Genomic DNA, 23,377 nt, shown 5'->3' on the forward strand with positions numbered 1-23,377 from the left:
GGAGGAATCTGTAATATATGAAGGGAGTGGATCAAAGGGTCAGAGGTGATAAATTAATCATCTGAACCCAGTTTTGATCTTGGTAGGATTCCGTCATGTTATATCTGAGCCGCATTACAGTGTACATGCAGAAGAATGGGGATTTCCTAATTCTACTGATAATTACCTATAAAGGTAGAATCTGTAATGTTGTCAAACAGCGACCTGTAGGCAAGAAATGACAACGTGGTCCTGAGCTTTATTTACATTGTCTGTTTTTTGTCTGATGTTTGGGTTGGATTTCAATGGAAATGGGGGAGGGGTTGCTACATGCTGACCACACCTCAGACTCAGAGAGGTCTGAAGAAATTTACAGTAAAATAAATTACTAAACTCTAACCCACATGTCAGACCAAAACAAAAAAGTAAACAAAGCGCAATACCAAGTGGGGCTCTTTTTCCTAGAGGTCGCTGTTTGACGACATTACAGATTATATCTTTAACATAATACTAATATGGGTCAATATATGAACCTCTGTGGATTTAAGTGAAGTACTGGACACAACTACATAGTAGCCTATTACTGTAAGTGTGTCTACAAAGCCCCTTAAAATCCCATAATATCTTAGTTAATATTTACCCTGAACAAATGTTATTTAACGATTGAGTTGAGTGTGGCCTTAAATTCAGCATATTTCATTGCACTCATTTGTATGAGTCACATCACTAATGTGAATGATTCAATCAAGTGAAACCGCAAGAGAATCATATTTTGTGGTTTCAGTGGCTGCTTTTCTCCTAGAGAGACTGTAGTAATGCAACACCGCCCTCTTGTGATAAGAAATATAACAGCAGGTGCACCTGCTTTAAACAGGTCTGATGGAGTCCTGCCCGATTATGGCAAAAATCATAATCCCGATTATTTTGATTGATATTTAAATCACGATTATTAAACACAATTACATTGATTTGGGATCATCACTTGATGATGACTTTGATTAATTTGTTTTACCTTTCTTTGCCTTTCTGTCATCTACAAGTTTCAAAATAAAAACTGAATAAACGCACCGTGGCTCCCTCCTGCCTCTCAGGAGGAGCTGACACTACTGTCTGGGCTTGGGGGAGGGGGGCAGAACGCACAGCTGTGAAGGAAGGCTGCGCTGCATTTACAATATAAGACAAAATGAGAGGAACGCGGCATGTGGCACAATAAACGTTTTATCTTGATTATCTTGTTTTCATGATCGTGGGAAGCCAAAAAAGTTATTGAAATTGAAACTCGATTAATCGCCCAGCCCTAAACAGTCCTCTATGCCAGTGGAGGAACCCCAAACTGACACACGTCAGGCCACGGACCCCATTTGATAAGATCTTGTCTCAGGGACCTCAACCAGAGAAGAATTACGTATTATATAGCTGTCAATGCTGTGGGTGGGGAGATAACGATGTTCTGTCAATAGTGGTGACGCTCGGCATCACTCTAGCACTATCCCCGCATGTGCACGCGCACTGAATAAAATTCCACAATGTACCTTTAATCCCAGTATTCGTCTGACCACACCCCTCGTTAGCTTACCTTCATAAGCAGGTGTGTGGTCACCTGCTCTCCTCCTTCCCAAGCTTTCACCACAAGGTGAGATCAAGGGCTGCAGCGGCGTCGGATGCCGAGCGTCACCACTATTGACAGAACTTGGTTATAGTCATAACCTATCGTTCTGTTTCATAGTGGATCCGCTCGGCATCACTCTAGCACAAAGGGAGGCCGAGCGGAGCCACCGGCCGACAAATACACCCCGCTGAAAGCCCCCCACAACCATCAGAACAGGGAGGGCCGAGCCCCCCCGACCCCCCCTAATGGAGGGAACCCCCCCTATTAGAGGTTTCCCGGGAGGGCGACGGACCCGACCGTGCGAAGAGGCACCCAAGCAACTCAACGCACAGGGTGAGCAGACCGTGGCCTGACCCCACGACTACACACACGCACAACCCGCATGCCACCCGGGAACGAACGGAGGGAACAACCTCATTACTGCCCCCAGAAACACGGGGTCAAGGGCAAACCCAACCCCGTGGCAAGGCCGTAGCAGCGGAGCGCGAAGGAAGGCCCAGACCCACCAAAGGGACTGGACCCCCTGGAACGGGGACCCGGAGAAGTCCATGATGCCAGCATCAAGACCCCACCAGGTGGGCACTTATTGGCCCCGCCCCCCACATCGCCAGCGTATTCGGACAAAGGCCCCTCAGCCGAGCGGGCCCTGTCCCCCCAATAGTACACCGCCTGGCACACTGACGCTGTAGAACAGGCAGTCAGCATGGCCGTAAGCACACAAAAAAGGTTGACCAACGGAAGCAGGCAGCGCACCGGGGAAAAACCAGGCAACAGGCTGTTAACCCGAGCCTGGAGACTGCGGACGAGACAGGCGCCAGAGGGGACAGCTGAACACAGCCGCCCCGGCGGAAGGGGCGCATGCTGGCGTTGTTGCATGACCAAGCCTCCATTTAAAAAAAAACCCACCCAGAGGGGTTGAGGCAGAGAAGGCTGACACGATTGGCAGACGTCATGAACGTGCAGGGGCACCCTCAACCGGTGAACCCGGGAGTTGACACCGCTCCAACACACCAGAGAACCAACCACCTAGTCGTTACCCTATGTGGTGGTTGGTCCCATAACCCCTCAGGAAAAAACTCCAAAACATACCTGCGGCACTACCGCAGTACCTGTGTTCCAGTTTCCAACAGGGTTATCCCGGGCCTACGGGTCAACGAAAACATTACTTCGGACCGGGCCCAGTGATACGGGGAGCACAGGGTCCCCCGAGGAGGTCAAAGACCACCCCAACAGGCCCCTCTTCGCCATGCGTAAGAGAAGAGCGCAAGAATGGAAAACCAGCCCCAACACCCCATACTCGGTATTCCCAGGAGGTCACCCAACCAAGTACCAACCAAGACCAACCTGCATGGCGGCCGAGATCCGACGAGATCGGGCGTGTACAGGTTGGCACGGCCGTAAGCCATTACGACAGTGTAGAATACAATGCACCCAACAAGGGCTCCATAGCGCTCAACCCTGTGACACCCGGACCGACCTAGCATTTTCCCCCCTGAAAAAAGCCCAAGTCCCTCAGGGTACCAGAACAGCAGATCTGCATCCCCGGCGGACAACGGGTTTAACTGATCCGGACCAGCGTGACCAGAACCAGTCCCGTGCCCTAACCACGCCGACATGCCAACACCAGGAGAAGGGGCAGATATGCGTGTTGATCTTAAACATGAAAAGAAGGCGCCACTCAGACGTTCAATGCGAACCGCGCCCGGTGGCCCACCCCCAGGGCGTGAGACCCTTCTACGTATGTTCAGATCCATTCCGTTATCATCCCCTGATATGAACGAGAACCCGTTGACAACCACACAGGTCGTCGGAAGAGGAAAAACCCCCATCCCAATTGCTTTATAAAAACGCTGTTTTAACCCCAAGCAACCAAGGCGCGCCAGTCAGTAGCTTAATGTCCAGCAGAACATCCCGAGCTAGCACTATGTGGGCGTCGGGTATATCCACATCAATAATAGGCTATTTAGACCTTTTTATTGAATCCCCAAGGCGCCCAGGGGAACGACAAGAGGGGCGGGATGCAACCAACTCCAACCCTTTATAATAATAAAGAAGAAGCATCAACCGTATGAACCCAACTGCACAGCTGGGAGTAAAAAACTGTTTATATTTTTACATCCAGTCACTCCTTTTGTCAGAGAGTATAGACCGAACTTTCCCAGAAGCCTTGCCACATGAGTCGTAGTTATGAAAAAGACATGTCAACTGTGAGTCACGTGACCAACTGACTCAAGTTTACACATAAATCGAGCGTAGCAGACCCGTAAGCCCTACGCTCTAACTCGACACCTTAACACCACAACCTTACGTAAAGATCTTAACTCAAGGAAGCCGTCACCATAGCTACATTGCTATGACGGGGGGAAACCCTGTACACGGCTCCTGTTTGTAATAGGAGTCACGTCAGGACAACCCCCCCCCCCTCCCTGCCAAGACGTTCGAACGGCTCGGCCCTGACTGGCTCAGCAGAAAGAGAAAAAATCTCCTAAACCAACCAAGTGGAAAGGAGGGGTTTATTCGACACCCCCTCACAAAAAAAACCTTTTTCCCTACACACAATAACAACTGTAGCATTTTGAAACCTTCGATATAATGCCAATGTATAGCGTAAGCTAATACAATGCCCGCTACCCACAAAATGTGAACAGGATTTATAACAAAAGTCAAGAGTCAAGTCAAGAGTTTTAATTGTCACGGCATACAATGAAAACAAGTCGTGTGTGTGTGAATCCTACACCCGCTTTCTATGTCGTACATAGCAACGCTGACAGAGAGTAACGGCCAGGCCGTGGAACGTGTGTGTACGAGTATTACTGCAACTAACACAACAGCGTTGTGGAACACATTTACTTTGTTTAAGCAATGGAAATACCACCAGTTTCTACCTGCATGTGGAGCGTCAGGCTAATAGAACCTCCTACGACTGAGTGTATGCTTGCAGACCTTGCTTAATCTCGTAACACAACATGACTCATCTCTCAATGTAATAGTGCAGATTCACATTTACGCAACCCCATCATATGATTTGTTGAAGAAACACACAGTTTGTTTGGCCAATAATATAGTTCCCCTTATATCAGGGAACTTTTTATTTTCATGGCATAAAAACAAAACCATGAGGGGCCGGGGAGGGTGTAGAGGAGAGGGGACACAGAGGGAAAAGTCACTTTAGCGGCGTCTGCTACCTCGCGCCGCTCGAGTTTTGCCACCCCGAGGAGCCCCGGAGGGACGGTAGGTAACTGTCTGCTGGTCTCGACGTTCCCTACCGTCTCCTCCGGTCGTGGATGGGCCGGCGGTAGCAGAAGCGCCGTCTCTCCTCCTGGCCTTCTTGGAGGGGCCAGCAGCGGCGGCGGAGGCAGTGGTAGGCACGGCGGAGGGAGCTCGACGTCGTGGAAGCCTTCTGACTCCACCGGCAAGGACGGGAGGCGGAAAATGGGGTTGGAGAACGGATCTCTCCTCTGCCATCTCTCTGCACGTTGAGGTCATCAGCTGCAGGGCCTTCCCGAATAATCCAGCATCGGAGAGGCTGGCCGTCAGAAGAGGGGTTCTCTTCTTCTCCGGCACTCGAGCCTGCTCCAGCCAAAGGTGGCGCTGGATCAGGGTGGCCAGGGCGCGTGTCTTCCCCGAGGCTATGGCCAGCACCTGGGTAAGATGCAGGACAGCTCCTGCCGCCTGGGTGATCTGATCGCATTTTACCTCGGTCAGATCCGTGCCGCCCGTCATTATCCCCGATACAAATCTAGCCAGGTGGGCGATGTTAGAAGCCGCAGCCAGCGATTGTGTACCAGCGATAAATGACTGGTCACCCCAATATGCCAATCGCCTAGCCGATCTTCCATGGAGAACCGGCTTGCATAATGGTTCCCACACCATATCCGGACAGAGAAGAGCGGCCATCGGCCTATCAAGCCGTGGCAAGCCCTCTCTCATACCTTTGACCAACCCCGACACCCGCGTAACTGGTATGTAGGCGGGGGTATGTCCCATGATGTGAGACACCGCCTGGCCCTGACGAACATAGGCCCCCATTGAGGGGAAAAATGGGTAGACAACGTCCACCCCTCTCACCGGGCGACGCTGCCAGAGATGACCTATGAGATCATCGGGGACAGGAGCAGGCAATGGCTGCGGCAGCGGCACGCCGTTTGCAGTGGCAGCTACCGCCATGAGCTCGGGAAACAAAGCCCGCAGTTCCCCCTGCTGACTTTCCTCCACCGAACCCGCATCCCTCACATGCAGCAGGCTTCGACTCATTGAGGAGCCACAGTCTGATGTGGCTGATAGCAGGGCATCCTGCTGAAGAGGCCGAGGTGGTTCCTCGACATCCTCGAACAAGGCGCCCCAAGGAGACATTTCTCCCCCCTCCGGTGTTTCCTGGATAGGAGGGATACTCGGCTCCACAGGACCTTCAAACAAGAATCCGTCCGACTCTTCCATGATATCCTCAGTTTCCATTGGACAAACAGAGCCTGACGCATCCTTGCTGGTCTCCAGCAATTCCCCAAACCCAGGCCGTTCGCGCCTGCATGCCACCATCTTGCGACGTGAACAGGCAGATGCGAAAAGCTTGCGTCGCAAATCCTCCGGAACCAAAAGAACCGTCCGTTCAACAACGGACGATTCCCTGGAACCAGAGGAACCAGAGTCGAGATCATGCCATCACCGGAGCGACGGCACCGACGTCCCGGCTCCTCGGAGAGGCAAACTATCCATCGGCTGCCTCCTGGGCTGGGTCGGCAACCACGAAAGTGGCAGCAGCCCCGCACCAGAACGCACGACGGAGGCGGGAATGGAGAACCGCTGGTGAAGAGTAGGTCTACTCTCCGAAGTAGACATTATGACTTAGCTTTTTCCTTTGAACAGTATGAGAGAAGAAAAAACTAAGCACAATGTAAACACGTCACAACTCTTTTCAACTAACAACACGTCAAGTGGGGATCTACCGAGGCACTTCCTTGTGGTGAAAGCGAGAAGGAGGAGAGCAGGTGACCACACACCTGCTTATGAAGGTAAGTTAACGAGGGGTGTGATCAGACGAATACTGGGATTAAAGGTACATTGTGGAATTTTATTCAGTGCGCGTGCACATGCGGGGATAGTGCTAGAGTGATGCCGATCGGATCCACTATGAAACAGAACCTATGAACAGAACAAGTCATTCTCCCATTGGGCTTCCATTGTGGTAACTCCTAGTAAATTCAATATTAGTTAAATTAAACTATTCCCCAAAATCAATCTGAACCAGAAAATGTACCAATATTGCACCAAATGTATCCATCAGAAAACCCTGGGTGTTCTTCTCTCAGTCATCTATTGTTCATTTCATTCTTAATGGAGCTGTGCAGATGTGGCATTACAGTTTCAGGGTCAAGATACAAATGTTTCGCCATTTCTAAATATAGCAGACAGAGTTGTGATTGTACACTAATGCAAACTGAACAGTGCATTGAGATATATGAGATATATACAGTATTTGGATATTGAATTAAATAGTGCTTCCCTTCTAGCCGGGACTTTTGAGCAGAAAGGTCATTGGTCTGATGTGCTAGTAGTGGGACAGCATAATAAAAAGAAATACCAAAACCAGAAATATCCTCTTCAAACATAAAAAACAAGATCAGAACCCACACACACACACACACACACACACACACACACACCTACACACACACACACACACACACACACACACACACACACACACACACACACACACACACACACACACACACACACACACACACACACACACACACACACACACACACACACACACACACAAACACGCACACACACACACCCCACACACACACACACACCCTTGGGAAGTGCTCTACTAAGCTGGGGGCGGGTCCTTCCCTACTACAACACATAAATCCATCCCATCCACTCCCCCTGGCCCCATCGATCATCCCCACTAGTAAGAGTGACATGCCTGGATCTGAAGGTGCATCTAAGGTGTAATTTACACTAACATTCCAACAATACATGGGAGTTAAATATAGATTTGAGATAAAGAAAGAGAAACAGTGGTTACTATCAGGATATGATAACACAGTACTGTGTGTTTCCAGTCATATTAGAGCACTACTGATCTAAGAAAGTCCTCATATAGCCACAGCTCATACAGAATCTGTACGGTGCTGGGTATTCCAGGACGCAACGAAGCGATTTATGTGTATGTGAACACAAACTAAGTCTGAGCTAATCACTTGTATAAACAGGGTTTTACTAAAGATAAGATAAGATAGGGTTAGGTTCCTTTATTGATCCCCTTGGGGAAATGGTAAATGGCTGCTTTTTTATATAGCGCCTTTATCCAAAGCGCTTTACAATTTGTTACTCACATTTTACCCATTCACTCACACATTCACACACCGACGGCAGAGGCAACCATGCAAGGTGCCAACCTGCTCATCTGGAGCAATTAGGGGTTAAGTGTCTTGCTCAAGGACACATCGACACGCTGCCCGGGAGCGGGAATCAAACCGGGAACCTCTGGATTGCCAGACGACTGATCTACCTCCTGAGCCACTGTCGCCCCATAGTTCCCCACTGTTGCGCATCATAGCAGCATGGGGGAGGGGGGAGGGGAGGTACAGGTATGGGCAGGGAAATAGTAGAAAGACATTATGTCTTGAAAGGTTGCTGAAAGGTTTTGGCGTTGGTGAGGAATAACAAACAAGCTTATTCTGACTTACAATAACTGAATCTGATATTGTATGCATACCAGTAAACCTATAATAGCCCATTCTGATTCTGGAAGATATTCAAAGTCGTTAAAGACTCTCTCTAACTTAATTATAGGCAACATTGGAACACCAATTAAGCAGCACACACAGCCTTGCTTTTGTCCATTTTAAAGTCATCATACCTAAACCAGGACATATAAACTGGTTTACTAACACTAGAACACTCAATTGGTTATTTGTGATTTCCCTAAAGACCTGTGATATTCACGAGGAGGACAAGGCTGTAATGAGTGAGGTCGTCCTCGGTTAGGTGTTTGCTGTTGAGGGACAGGCTGCTTGGTGCTTACTATGGATCGAGAGGGACAAGAGAGCGGGAGGAGGAGGAGGGCAGTGGTCACGCCTCTTCAAGTGATTCATGAATTAACCGCTGCCGACTTCAGCCATGCGACCCACATAAGAGGGATTAGCAGTACAAAGTGGACCCTTCCTTATCGCTTTGCGGGCTGCAAACTGGAAAAGGAAATGAGGTTAAATGGACGTCTAAAGCGCTGGGATTCAGAAATGCAATTAAATCTTAAGGAAGGAAGCAGCGACACTTTTTCGGCTTTGCCATCCCATAGTTCGATTTCGTCTTAGTCTAAAAGCCCATTCAGTTACACTTCCATTCAGATTTCAGTTTTAGACCCGAGGGAACGATTGACCCTGGACGTGAATATGGGGCAGAACTTCCATTCATATATCTTTTTTAAGTGGCAGTGGTGGGGTTTGTAGAGGGCTAAATGGTTGCAGCTCATCAGTCAATTCCAGGTCAGCCTGTGCTTTTCCAGAGACCAGTCCCTGCTTGCTGATCCACCGCCCTTCCCATGACCTTTCGCTCTCCACAGTTCCATCAATAGTGTCTCAATTTCTCTTTCTGATGTCCTCGGATCACTGCTGAAACAAATCTACAGGGGCCACAGTTTAATTGGATTAGGAGAGAATATGGGAGCAATGGGGTTGCATGTGCCACTAACATGGATTATTCCTGTCTGCATACATCTGCCAGGTTCTAACATCCTCTTAACACGGTGCTCGGGGGCAGGGCCGGGTTCAGAGAGGGTGCTCATGAAGATACTCCTATCCTATCGCCCCCGCCTGGCACAGAACATCTGTCCATGCAGAGAGGCTCATATGGATGGTAGAATCTGGGAAATCAGCTTCCAACCAGTAGGGAAAGATATTACTGCATCTGTGTGCAGAGACTCCATCTCTCTGACATTCCGTTGCTCTTCTGTCTCAACGGATTCCCTCTAGTTTCTTCTGCTCTGCTATTTCAGGTGTACGATCTCACACGTGAGACCTTGGGGCACGTGACAATTTGGGGGGCAGGGGCTCAAGCTACAAAAATGGCACACCCAGTGTTCTAGGGCTGAGCCCAAACGGTCGAACGTTCGAACCTTCGTTCATTACGTTGGCATTCGAATTCTAAATCAACATTAGAATTTTTATTTTTTTATAAATGTTTTCTTTCTTTTTTCTTTTTCTTTTTTTTCTTTTTATATTCATTCTGTTTAAACCAATAGGGTTTTTCTTCACAGTTGCAGATACAGATTAGGCTACACTAATATTATAGTATTAAAAGAAAACTGATGAGTTATATTCATTAGAAAGTTGATTTAATTGATTTAGTTGGGCTGGGGCTTCTCCCTGGGCTGGGTCTGGGGCTGGAAAGTTGATTTAATAAAAGAAAAAATACTAATTTAATCAGATTAATCACTTTATTCAAATTGAGGATTTAGTTTGAGTATATATACTAACCCGTTTGGCTGGGTTAGGGGGAGGGCAAGTCATGGGTGGGAATCTGGCGTTGTGGACAGCGACGCCTACAGGTCAGGTCTGGACGCTTGCTCAGTGGAGGCAGGACTTGATGAAGGCAGCGTGACCTCCCACGCGTTACACTTCACCAATGAGAGTCCTCGTTGCCAGGTGAAAAAAGAGTCACTGGCTGATAGTACTCATTACCTTATTCTTTTTTTTATTTTGATCTTTTTCCCCCTCCTTTTTCCTCCATTTTTCTCCCATCCCAATGTTAGTTGTTATGCCAATTCCCAATCCCCTTCCTGGTCGCTGCGCACCTACCCCCTACAGTTGGTCTGGGAGAGGGGAGGCTATCGCATGCTTCCTCCGACACATGTGTAGCCAATCAACCGCTTCTTTTCACCTGGCAGCGCAGACTCTCACTGAGAGGGTGTAACGTGTGGAAGGATCACACTACCCCCCTTAGATCCTTTCCTCGCTGAGCAGGCGCCCCGACCGAACTGTAGGAGTCGCTGTTTACAACGACCAGGACCCACCCACCGGCTTTCCCACCCTCTAACACTGCCAATTGTGTTAGTACGACGGCCTGTCAAGCCGAAGGCAACGCCGAGAGCTGGGCTCGATACCAGTATCTCCTGCATTGGTGGCGAGAGCCTTGCCCACTGCGCCACCCAGCTGCCCCATTACCTTATTCTTAAAGCTTAGCATTGTATTGTATTGTATTTTATTGTATTTTATTCGTATTACTTTTTATCATGTCTATTTTATTATCTATTCTATTTTATTATTCTATTTTATTATTCTATTTTTGCACAATCAAGGCGGGCATGGCCACCTTCATTTCACTACAATGTCTCGTGTATGTATGTATGTATGTGACGAATAAATCTCTTGAATCTTGAATCTTGACAAGAAGAAATGGGGCAAAAGGGCAGGGGCTCAAGCCCCCCTCCGGCCCTATCTGTGCACGCCACTGCGTGAGATAGAATTTTAAGTTGAGTTCTAGAATTCCAAGATGGAATTCCGAGGACAACTTTCCTGAAAGGGTCATCATCCCTGACACATTGACATGTTTCTTCTTCTCACTTCTGAGTGCGTAATTTACTGAACTGTTACTTTTGCTGAACATGTGTTAAAAATGCAGAAAGTCAAGTTGATTTTCTTTTATATCTGACATGTTTCCAGCTCTCTGCGTCGGTGTGCGTGCATCCCCACTTGTCACTTCAAATGTGTTCATACTCCCTAGTGGAACACTGCCATCTGCCCACTTCTCTGTGCTGAGAGGAGATGAGTGGGGTGAGGTCACAAGCTGCAGTATGTCCCCCCGAACGGCACCCTGCTCTGCTTAACACCTCTCCTCCACTTAAAGATACAGTACAATGATGTTTTACAGTAATTAAGTCATACATTTCTTATTGTGGAATGTTAATATCAGTATTATTTTTTCAGCTTCAGAAGTATCATTTGTTTTGATATAACTGTTTTAGGTCAGTATGCTGAGGGGGGCATGGCCAGCTGTTCATTAGACACTTTATACAGTAGATGTTATATAGATCCTCCTTGGCTACTGAGTGACTGCAGCCAGATGTGACTGATGGGCCAATCAGCGCAGCTAGATGTGACAGATGGGCCAATCAGAGCTGATAGATGTGACTGATGGGCCAAGCGGCGTAACCTGTGTGTATTATGCAATATTTCAGAGGAAGCAGTTTGGATATCTGAAATGGCTTGACTTTGTTGATATCCAGGGGGATAGACATCAAAGGACTTTATATTTATTGTCCGAAATGAAATTAAAACTATTTGTTCATTAATTTATTCATTGATTGTACTGTATCTTTAACACCTCTCACGTCACAACCAGAGACCACCAGGACAGGCCTCCCCTCCTACTTGTCCCTGTCTGCATAAAAGAGGTCTAGTAGATATCATCATTCTCTTGCGTTGCGTTCAGATGAAGAGATCTGTGAGGTGGTTCAGGACAGACTCAGTCTGCTTGCCCTGCCCATCCTCCCCTACAACCACAACACTGTTGAGTCAATCAGCGGTAAATCTGCCTACTGAAAAAATATTCACTTCCCACTCTCTAGACATGCAACTTCATCCCACTGAGGCAGAGAGGTCCAGGGGGTGAATGGAGCTGCTGGGTCAGACCCAAACCTGATCTCTCCACAAACTTTTATATTTTCGGAATAACACCCATTCGGTTTGTTAAATGATCTGTCAGGCTCTGAATGGGATTTGTGGATCCTAGAGTCCATGTGGACCAATGTGGTTATCTTCAGATAAACAAAGAAAGGAAAACGATAAGATAAGATAAGATGAGATAAGATAAGTTACGATAAGATAAGATAAGATGAGATGAGATGAGAAGAAAATGGGCAGTATTGGAGTTATGCACTCTGCCTCTGTTTTATCCAACCTTTGTCATGTGACACATACTGTGGACCTACAACAGATTTAACCCTTTAGGTATAAGGCATTTTGAGCATTTTCTCAATTCAACTTTTACAATCTTTCATTTTTTTTCTGAATTAGAATGTTCACTTCTCAAAATTCTAATCGCACATGTCAGATTGATTGTACACATGGAAGGGTTAAAAGCACAATACTGGTCTGAGCTTCAGTGCTTACAGAACCCAAGTGGTTTTGAAAATACATTTCGAGGTATGGCCAAAAAGAAAGAAGATGATCTATTTGATTAGTTTCTTTGACTACTTCATTCTCAACAGGAGTGTAGAGGAAACCACACTTCATAATTCAGAGACAGTTGAGAAGGAGGAGCAATTAACTGCCAATCAAGCAGCTGGACCCGACCCTTGTTGTTGAACTGTAGGTGTTGCTATGGATACGTGAGGGAATCAAAGAGCTTAATCATACAGCCCACTGTTCCTCTGCTCACCTGGTGACGCTGATACTGATTATCACACTCGGTCATATCAACCCGATGAGGCTCATACTCATTCCACGCTGAATGACGTGCTGTGTGCTCTCTATATAATTAATGAGTAATAATAATAACACCTACGGTATGATAAGAGGACATTTACCTTGGCAGTTTCAGAACGAAGACATCATCGACATGTTCTGTGTTGCGTTCGCTCCTCAAAAGTGTTCACAATCTCTGGAGTTAAGTTTCTTAAACTAACTGGGTTATGTTGAATACAAAATTAGGCTGTTTCTGCTTTTGACATCAAAAAGCCATCTGTGGTCTGAACTCCCCCTGATGTGTTGAATGACCCACATTGGATGAAGAGGAGAATGCCCTTGAGGCTAAATTTTGCAGACATTTATTCTACTTTTAGTTTTTTTGTTTTTTGAGAGAGAGAGATAGAGGGGGAGAGAGAGACAGAGAGGGAGGGAGAGAGAGACAGTCAGAGAGAGACTGGGAGAGAGAGAGAGAGAGAGAGAGAGAGAGAGAGAGAGAGAGAGAGAGAGAGAGAGAGAGAGAGAGAGAGAGAGAGAGAGAGAGAGAGAGAGAGAGAGAGAGAGAGAGAGAGAGAGAGAGAGAGAGGGAGAGAGAGAGAGAGATGATTTGCTGTCTGGACCTAAAAACAGAATACAAACAGAATCCACTCCGTCAAGAGGTAAAACGCAGAGACATATCCTGACCAAGTACAGGCTCAGTGATCACCCTGGCGAGAGAGACAAGTAGACACAAAAAGACACGGCTGTCCAGAGAGGAGAGGATATGTGGCCACTGTAGGACAGGAGAGGTGGAAATAGAGAGGATATGTGGCCACTGTAGGACAGGAGAGGTGGAGACAGAGCGGATATGTGGCCACTGTAGGACAGGAGAGGTGGAGATAGAGAGGATATGTGGCCACTGTAGGACAGGAGAGGTGGAGATAGAGAGGATATGTGGCCACTGTAGGACAGGAGAGGTGGGGATAGAGAGGATATGTGGTCACTGTAGGACAGGAGAGGTGGAGATAGAGAGGAGAGGACATGTGGTCACTGCAGGTCAGGAGAGGTGGAGATAGAGAGGATATGTGGCCACTGTAGGACAGGAGAGGTGGAGATAGAGAGGAGAGGACATGTGGTCACTGCAGGTCAAGAGAGGTGGAGACAGAGAGGAGAGGACATGTGGTCACTGCAGGTCAAGAGAGGTGGAGACAGAGAGGAGAGGACATGTGGTCACTGCAGGTCAAGAGAGGTGGAGACAGAGAGGAGAGGATCACTGCAGGAGAGGAGAGGTGGAGACAGAGAGGAGAGGATATGTGGTCACTGCAGGACAGGAGAGGTGGAGACAGAGAGGAGAGGATCACTGCAGGAGAGGTAGAGACAGAGAGGAGAGGATCACTGCAGGAGAGGTGGAGACAGAGAGGAGAGGATATGTGGTCACTGCAGGTCAGGAGAGGTGGAGACAGAGAGGAGAGGATATGTGGTCACTGCAGGTCAGGAGAGGTGGAGACAGAGAGGAGAGGACATGTGATCACTGCAGGTCAGGAGAGGTGGAGACAGAGAGGAGAGGACATGTGGTCACTGCAGGTCAGGAGAGGTGGAGACAGAGAGGAGAGGATATGTGGTCACTGCAGGTCAGGAGAGGTGGAGACAGAGAGAAGAGGATATGTGGTCACTGCAGGTCAGGAGAGGTGGAGACAGAGAGGAGAGGATATGTGGTCACTGCAGGTCAGGAGAGGTGGGGACAGAGAGGAGAGGATATGTGGTCACTGCAGAACAGGAGAGGTGGAGACAGAGAGGAGAGGATATGTGGTCACTGCAGGTCAGGAGAGGTGGAGACAGAGAGAAGAGGATATGTGGTCACTGCAGAACAGGAGAGGTGGAGACAGAGAGGAGAGGATATGTGGTCACTGCAGGTCAGGAGAGGTGGAGACAGAGAGAAAAGGATATGTGGTCACTGCAGGTCAGGAGAGGTGGAGACAGAGAGGAGAGGACATGTGATCACTGCAGGTCAGGAGAGGTGGGGACAGAGAGGAGAGGATATGTGGTCACTGCAGGTCAGGAGAGGTGGGGACAGAGGTGAGAGGTTCTCACACAAGTCAGAATGCTCTACCTAATAAACTGATTAGAATCCTCAGAAAATACATTAACAATGCTGATGGGTGAGGCAGTCAACTCAGCTTACCATTATGTATTCATGTGCCATAGCCTGAGAGACAATGAGTAAAACAAAAGTGAGTGTAAATACATTACAATTTTATTTTGATTAAATATTACTGTATTATTATACTTATTATGTATCATTTGTACAGTATACGTTGATCAATATTGCCTTTTTTATATGAATTAACATTAACCTATTTTGTAATTATTTTATTACTTAATTTATGACTTAATTTTCTTTATTCTATATTATTTGTATTGTATTGATTCATTATTGACTGATTAATTAAAGCATTGGCAATATATACTGAAATGTACTTGATGGCAATAAAGCTTATTGAATTGAACTGAATTGAGAGAAGAAGAAAAAAAAGATAGCTAATAATAATAAGGTTATAATTGAACGGCCCAGACATCTACAATTCTCTTGGTAACTCGTTAGCTGGGACGTCACTCACAGTCCACCTGAAGTCCTTTCAGTGTTACAGAAGGAAGGATAGGCAAATTCTTTTAGAACCATTTTGGTAACATCTGGTGGAATTCTCTTCATACCCTGACAGCTACCAATAAATAAAATGCACTGAGAAAAGTCCAGTCTCTGTGACTCTCCCAGGCCCTGTAATCAGACATTCCAAACTCTCAGGTCGGCCTGAATCTTAAGAACCAGTCCGATCTTTTGAGCTGCCATGTGGTGTTGCTGGGGTCGCATCGGAATAATTAACAACACCATCGTGTTCCTCGTCCAAATGTGCACACGACTGAAGCTGCCTGCGCCTCTGAGAGTCTGTGACAGGTTTGAAAAGTGATGAAGAGCTTCCTCTATTTCAGTTGGCCACGTATACTCACTCTTGCTCATTTCTCCGAAATTGCCTACTCCACCTTTAACACGGGAAGCCCATTTGAATCTGTTTAAATTGGCACTCTAGTGGAGAGACAGGAATGCCCATATTCAGCCAGCTCCATCTAACCATTTAGATGTGAATTATGCATGAGTGGCGGAGCCTTCATAAGTAGCCCAGTGGGCTGAATTTCCTGACCGATACAAATCAATGCCATTGATTTCCTTAACACCAGCAGCTACAGGCTCCTGCTCAGGGAACGGCTGTCTTCACCGGACTCTGGTTCACTTATGATGAAATTACATTTGTCCTGGGTGTCTATAGTCCACAGGCAGCAACACCACAGAGGTAATCAAAGCTGTCTATCTAATCTAAAGTATTCACTTCAGATACATACTATGGTTCATTAGTGAAGAAGGGACTGAGGAAAGACAAACATCCTCGCTGAAATAGTTACAAATGAATGAGGCAGATATCTGGCTTTTTCAGATAATTGGCATAGAGAAGCGAAGTCCCTCCTCTCCCCTTGGGACCTTATTTTGGAAGAGAATATGTAGGTAGTCAACAGCGAGAGACAAATAATTTAATAATAATCCTATTTGAATTGTGTCTCGAATTACACATCTGATGGTTGTCAATTTAAAAGATAATTTTGCAAGTCAAGAAAGTCAAGTCAAGTCAGCTTTATTTATATAGCACATTTACAATGACTAAAATGTTAATGCTGTGGAACAAAGAAACAGTACCACTTTTCCAAACCTGGTTGACAGAACTCATTAATATGCTACACATGGAGAGAATACGCTATGAGAACGCAGGGCAACCCAGCAAATTTAAAGACATTTGGCAACCTTTTCTTGACTATCTATCTTAAAACTAACAAACGACTAGATACAATATATACTGTAGATATCTAAAACAATGTGAACTTATAGAGCACTGTTTTTTTTGCGTTTTGTTTTTGCTATGTGATTGTTGTGTGATGTTTCTTCCCTCGGCTCATTGCTCTAAAGGCATCAACTAAAGGGACTCTTGATGACCTGATGGTATTTTGTACAAAGACTATAACTGGACTATGTGGACTCAATGTCTATTATAGATATATATTCTCAATCTCTGATTTGATGTGTCTATGTCTAACACTGGTAAGAGACACGAAGGAGTGACTGGTTGTCTTGTTTTTTTATTTTTTTTTATTTCTTTTGGGAGGGGGGAGGGTATATATATTTAAATTTTTGTCACTGTGATGTCTTGATTTTGTCTGTCCTGTCTGCTTTGTTTGTATCTGTTAAAACACTGAATAAAAATAATATCAAGACAATGACTAAAAGCCAACCACAGTGCTTTACAGACACGATAAAACTCATACAATGCAGTAACAAATCAATTACACAAAAATGACAGAAAAAGGTATAGTACACTAAGAAAACACGAGCAAGGTGCATTTTGTTTCCCTATTTTGTATGCATTATAAAAGAGACAAGAAAAATAGATTAAAAAGTCTAGAGTAAAAGCAAACATAATGTACAGGTGGCAGGCTAACTCTGGTCAAAGGCCAGGGGGAAAAGGTGCGTTTTAAGCAGCGATTTAAAGGTCTCTAGGCTCTGGGCAGATCTAATGTGTGTGTAGGGGGGGGGGGGGGGGGGGGGCTGTTCCAGAGCCGAGGGGCAGCAGCAGTGAAGGCTCGGTCTCCCCTGGTTTTTTTTTAGCACCTCTAGCAGCAGCTGGTCAGCAGACCTTAGGGCTCTGGATGGGGTGTGGTGGCGCAGGAGCTCAGCAAGGTATAATCAAAAGAAAGTTGATTGACTCGCAAGTTAGCTAACGCTCAATAGCTTTTGATGCTATAACGGAACGTTAGCTAGCTGACAATTATACTTTTGAATTGGCAAATGTTATGTGTAATTCATGGCACAATTAAAATTGGGTCAAACATTTTCTTGCCGTTGACATATTTTCTTCTGAAGTAAGGTCTCATGAGGAATAATGGAAGGGGGGGAGACTCTCTATTGGCCAATTACCATACCCAGGTGGCTGATTAACAAAAATGTATGTAATTACATGTAGATGTATGATTCCAGTCTTTTAGTAAGAACACGCTATTCCTAGTTGCCAATTATAATGTTAGCAAGTGCAAACCTAGTTGTCATTGACCGGCTAAGCTACCTAGTTAATATAGTTTGATTGATTGATTGATTGAAAAGTTTATTAACAGATTGCAGAATGGGTACAGTACAGTACAGCTCAATACATACAATTGTTAAGAGGATGCAGACCTGAGAAAGACTTTCGTCTTGTTTCCATCAGGGTCCCCCATTTTCAATTCATCATATGACACACATGACATACAGATAGACAGTACTGCTACATCTATACATTTATGACATACCAGATTAACATTAGCAAACTTAAGTTCAGCAATCAGATGCAAACATGAATCATTATATCGGCCGCACCTGCTTGCTAAATATCTGCATCAGTCATTGAAGAACCCACATTGGTCGACCACTAGCAAGAACAACCTCTTGGACAAAATGAGAATGTGTGTTGATGGTTTCTGGTGAGGATGGAGGAGGAAGAAGAAGATCTCACCTGTCTGAGGATGAAGCTGGTGGAGGTGGTGCTGCCATCTGACCTCTTCAGTCTGCTGCGTCTAGAGTAGGTCCCTCTGTTAACCTGGCCACACAAACAACAACCACAACCTTAATTCTCTTTCATACACACACACACACACACACGCACGCACGCACGCACGCACGCACGCGCGCGCACACACACACACACACACACACACACACACACACACACACACACACACACACACACACACACACACACACACACACACACACACACACACACACACACACACACACACACACACACACACACACACACACACACACACACACACACACACACACACACACACACACACACACACACACACACACACACACACACACACACACACACACACACACACAAACACTGCAGTATATTATAACAAGGGCACCTTCACTATAGTAACTTGTCCTCCTCAGGCAGCCCTCTGTATGCACCTGGGCGCCTCAAGGTACAGTAGATTACTGGCTATTTTTCTGCCAAGTTATAGCATTACATTATGGCCTCAATTTCTGCCATTGCCATTATGAGATTGTCTGTGGAAAAACACTGCGGTGACACACCAGCTACTGGGTTCTCTCACTGTACCAATTCATTTGGAAAATTACAAACTCGCTCTAATCGAAGAGTCTTTGCCTGGATCCAGACCCCGATTCGCCGATTGTCAGGCAAAGAGAGCCATGTGTTTTTCAAACAGTATGGGATGTTTGGAAAAGGGATGAGCCTCCTCTGAGATTATACCGGTACTCACTCTGACCCATATTTACCCCAATGTCAAGTGCTCGCCGAAGAGTAGCTGAGTGCACACTTAAGCTCGGGAGTGTGGCGGAGGAGAATTTAGGACACAGCCCAGCTTCTGTATTTCTACCCCCACACTGGCAGTGTAATGTCACCAGTGGGTCGTGTGGGTGCATTCTATTCCAAACCCTACCTACCTTCCAATCTGCTCACACGTCTTCTGCACGGATACGAGGCAACTGCTCTTCAGCATTGCTTTTTGTGCTGGATTTTGCTTGAATTTGTTGATATTTTTTTTTATACATAACCACAACTTTAAAATCATGTGAATTGCAAAAGGACACGTGGTGGTATCTCTACTGGGACGGAAGATGCACCCCTAGGATGATATGTCACACATATGTCGCCTGAGTGTCATCAGATGAGTACCAGAGTGTATTTATAGTTCAAGGGACAAAAGAGGAGTCAGTGTGGATTAGCCTATTCCTCTCAGAAGAGATGGTTCAGAAACAGTAGGTCTGGATTTCAGAAGAGTGGCTTCCTATGGAAAATATGCTATTCTCAATAAATCTGTAAATCTGATGTAGAAACAGTATCCTGAAACAGTGCAGCGATTTTGAGACCAATTTCTTCTCCAGAAAGAAACACATCCACTAAGTCATAGGCCTGGTCCCATTTTAAATTCCAGTTAAATTCATACATAATTAAGCACTCTATTACATTCCTATTTAAATAAATCAATCTGCACCGATTATGATTAATGACACATCGTGGGACCATTAGGGTTGATTAAAAATGCAGCTGAGAAAATACATGCAGGTCTTTTACAATGGCAAAGTACATTCGATTCTTGTGTTAGGATGTCACTGGTCAAATGTAATCACGATATGCATCGACCTCAATAGCAATGTTGCAATGAATTGGGGGAATAAATGTACAGTGTTTGTGAGTATCTTCACTACATGTAATTAAACTAGTAGTTTAGCTACATTGTGCAGAGTAGCTTGCTGGTAGTTCGACTAATTTCAAATTAATAACTTTTTTCTATTTTAAGGTGTAGTTAACTACTTAAACTACTTATTTCTTTGTCTATCAAAGAAATGCGCAGGAACTTTGAGAGACTGCTCACATGTAAATAAGATTCTGCTCTTACAATGAAGCCAACAGGCCCAATATTTAGACCATTGTTGAATGAATGAAAACTTTATTTAACAGATTGCAGAATGTGTACAATACAATACGGCTCAATACACACAATTGTTAAGGGGATGCAGACCAGAGAAAGAAGTTTGTCTTGTTTACATCAGGGTCCCCCATTTTCAATTCATACTTAGTGACATCCATTTATGACATACACAACATACATGACATCATGACATTTATGGCATAGGTGTTCTGATCAAGTTGGTCAATGGTCTAAAATTGTAACGTTCAAGATAAACAAGTTCATATAAAATCTATGTTGACTGTTTTAACTGTTATGATTGCAAGACAAGGCACATACAACAAAAACGAACACTCTTTTTCTGTGAAGAAAACAGATTAGATATGGGGTTATTCATTATTTAGTGTTGGTTCACGTTTAAAATGACCATGCGTGCACCATATAGCTTTTGCAATAAACTCAATTGAGTGGTATATTATGCAGTCACGTGACCTTTTGTATTATATTTTGTAATAATTTAGTATTGCTTTGCATATGTGGATATGATAATTTTTTGTAGTAGTAGTTTGAACTACTTTCTTTTTTATAAGTTAAAACCTATGTCTACTGTGAGAAGAGAAGAGAAGAGAAGAGAAGAGAAGAGAAGAGAAGAGAAGAGAAGAGAAGAGAAGAGAAGAGAAGAGAAGAGAAGAGAAGAGAAGAGAAGAGAAGAGAAGAGAAGAGAAGATGAGAGGAGAGGAGAGGAGAAGAGATGAGAAGAGATGAGAGGGGACGAGAAGAGAAGAGGAGAGGAGATGAGAAGAGATGAGAGGGGACGAGAAGAGAAGAGGAGAGGAGATGAGAGGAGAAGAGAAGAGATGAGAGGGGATGAGAAGAGAAGAGGAGAGGAGATGAGAGGAGAGGAGAGGAGAAGAGAAGAGATGAGAGGGGACGAGAAGAGAAGAGGAGAGGAGATGAGAGGAGAGGAGAAGAGATGAGAGGGGACGAGAAGAGAAGAGGAGAGGAGAAGAGATGAGAGGGGACGAGAAGAGAAGAGGAGAGGAGAGGAGAAGAGATGAGAGGGGACGAGAAGAGAAGAGGAGAGGAGATGAGAGGAGAGGAGAAAAGATGAGAGGGGAGACGAGAAGAGGAGAGGAGAGGAGATGAGAGGAGAGGAGAGGAGAAGAGATGAGAGGGGACGAGAAGAGAAGAGGAGAGGAGAGGAGAAGAGATGAGAGGGGACGAGAAGAGAAGAGGAGAGGTGAGAGAAGAGAAGTGATGAGAGAAGAGAAGAGCAGGTATCATCATCACCAAAATGTTTATCAACATTCGTTTGAGGTCAGTCCGCTACCTGAAATACGGGTTTCTGGAGCCCGTCGCCGACCCCGTGGCGAGTGTAGATGTGACGGGACATGTCGGCCAGTTCATCGGTCCAGGGGGGAGGCTGACGCTCCGTCCCGGCGGTCCACTGGAACTGCTGCGGCTGCTCCTGCGGCGGACAATGGATGGCTGGCTCCATGCAGCTTTGCGCCGTGGCTTCACGTTAAGTACAGTAGAAAAGAAGCGAGCCTGTTTGATGGTGGCAACAACTACAGATGTATGTCAGTGAAGATTCAGAAGATGCACCGAAGTGTTGTTGTCCAGAGCGCGTGCCGCGGTACACTGCTGCCACAGATGTGCACGGCACGCTCTCTAGCCCCGTGTTGTGCACGCGCACATTAAGCTCCACACTGCGAAATTGTATGCAGCTGCCTGCTCACTGCACCATCATGTTCTCTGTAATGTCGTTAGAACCGGACCCCCCTTGGCTGCTGTGTTGGAGATATTTGTCTTTAGATTATACATTATATTATATTATATTATATCTATATTCTACTATTTTTTTTTATTTTACCTTTATTTTACCAGGTAGTCACTTCAAATATCTCTTTTTGGAGCAAGACATGGCCAAAATGGCAGCAAAACAAAAACAAACATACAAAATACACAAAACACAGACAGAGACATAAAAGGCAAAGTGGGGCAAGGGGATACATTTGAGCTGCAGCAAACTAGATTGAATGGGATTGGGGGAGATTGGAGGATAAAAAGGTGAATAATAGTGAATGGGAATGTAGTTAGGTAGAAAATAGTTCCTACATAAAGATGTTCACAACAAGGTCTGTGGATTATCTTGAGTAACTGCATGGTCATGATTTCTGGAAAGAGACATTGCTTTTGAGTTTTTCAAACGTATTTCTTTTGGTGCTTTGAGAGTCGTTCAGCTCAATTGTATTGGAGTGATGTCAGACATCTCTAGGGCAGATATTTCCAAAAACTATAGCACTAGGTAGGGGAAACATGTTTTCATGTATTTATTTATTTTTATTTTTTATTTTGTGTGACATGTAAACTAACATAAATGCATAATCAAACCTGCACTTTGTATTATCATAATTTATTCATACCATTGGTTAACCCCACCTATGAGCCTATGTCAACAGACCTGTTCAACACACGACACGATTAAAGAAAGAGGTCCTTCATTATTATTATTATTATTATTATTTAATTATTATTATTATTATTATTATTATTATTATTATTATTATTATTATATTATTATTATTATTATGACCTATGGGGTTGTTTTGTGCTACCAAGGAATTCCACTGATGGTCACTGGCCAAGCTGTACATTCTGATGACATCACAGTGTTTCACAATTTCACTGAAATCGACAGAACAGCTTCCCAGAAAGTCAAGAGCAGAAACTATAAAAAGGTGCTCAATGAATAAATCATTGCTGTCTCTAACGGTTACGTTGAGGTATCTGACTAACCATGCATGCCTGGTGATAACTGATCACAGGCACAGGAGGGGAGAGGCGGCAGCCATCAACCACCACAGGT

General features: G+C 45.4%; 1 protein-coding gene across 5 annotated transcripts in view; it reads right to left on the reverse strand.

Moving 5' to 3' along the window:
• cacnb4a (calcium channel, voltage-dependent, beta 4a subunit) overlaps positions 1 to 21,968 on the reverse strand; it is a gene marked incomplete at both ends in the record, with an annotated part of 120,639 nt that extends 98,671 nt beyond the window's left edge. For 4 of the 5 annotated variants that reach the window (XM_084309400.1, XM_084309397.1, XM_084309401.1 and 1 more), the window contains 2 exons: positions 18,573 to 18,656; positions 21,839 to 21,968. In XM_084309400.1, the coding sequence (XP_084165526.1) occupies positions 18,573 to 18,656; positions 21,839 to 21,901 (147 nt within the window). The remainder of the gene's footprint in view (positions 1 to 18,572; positions 18,657 to 21,838) is intronic. The other variant, XM_084309399.1, reaches the window with a different exon arrangement.
• Positions 21,969 to 23,377: the final 1,409 nt, after the last annotated feature.

The sequence above is a fragment of the Notolepis coatsorum genome (genome assembly GCF_963971535.1).
Source record: "Notolepis coatsorum genome assembly, chromosome: 3".
NCBI lineage: Eukaryota > Metazoa > Chordata > Actinopteri > Aulopiformes > Paralepididae > Notolepis > Notolepis coatsorum.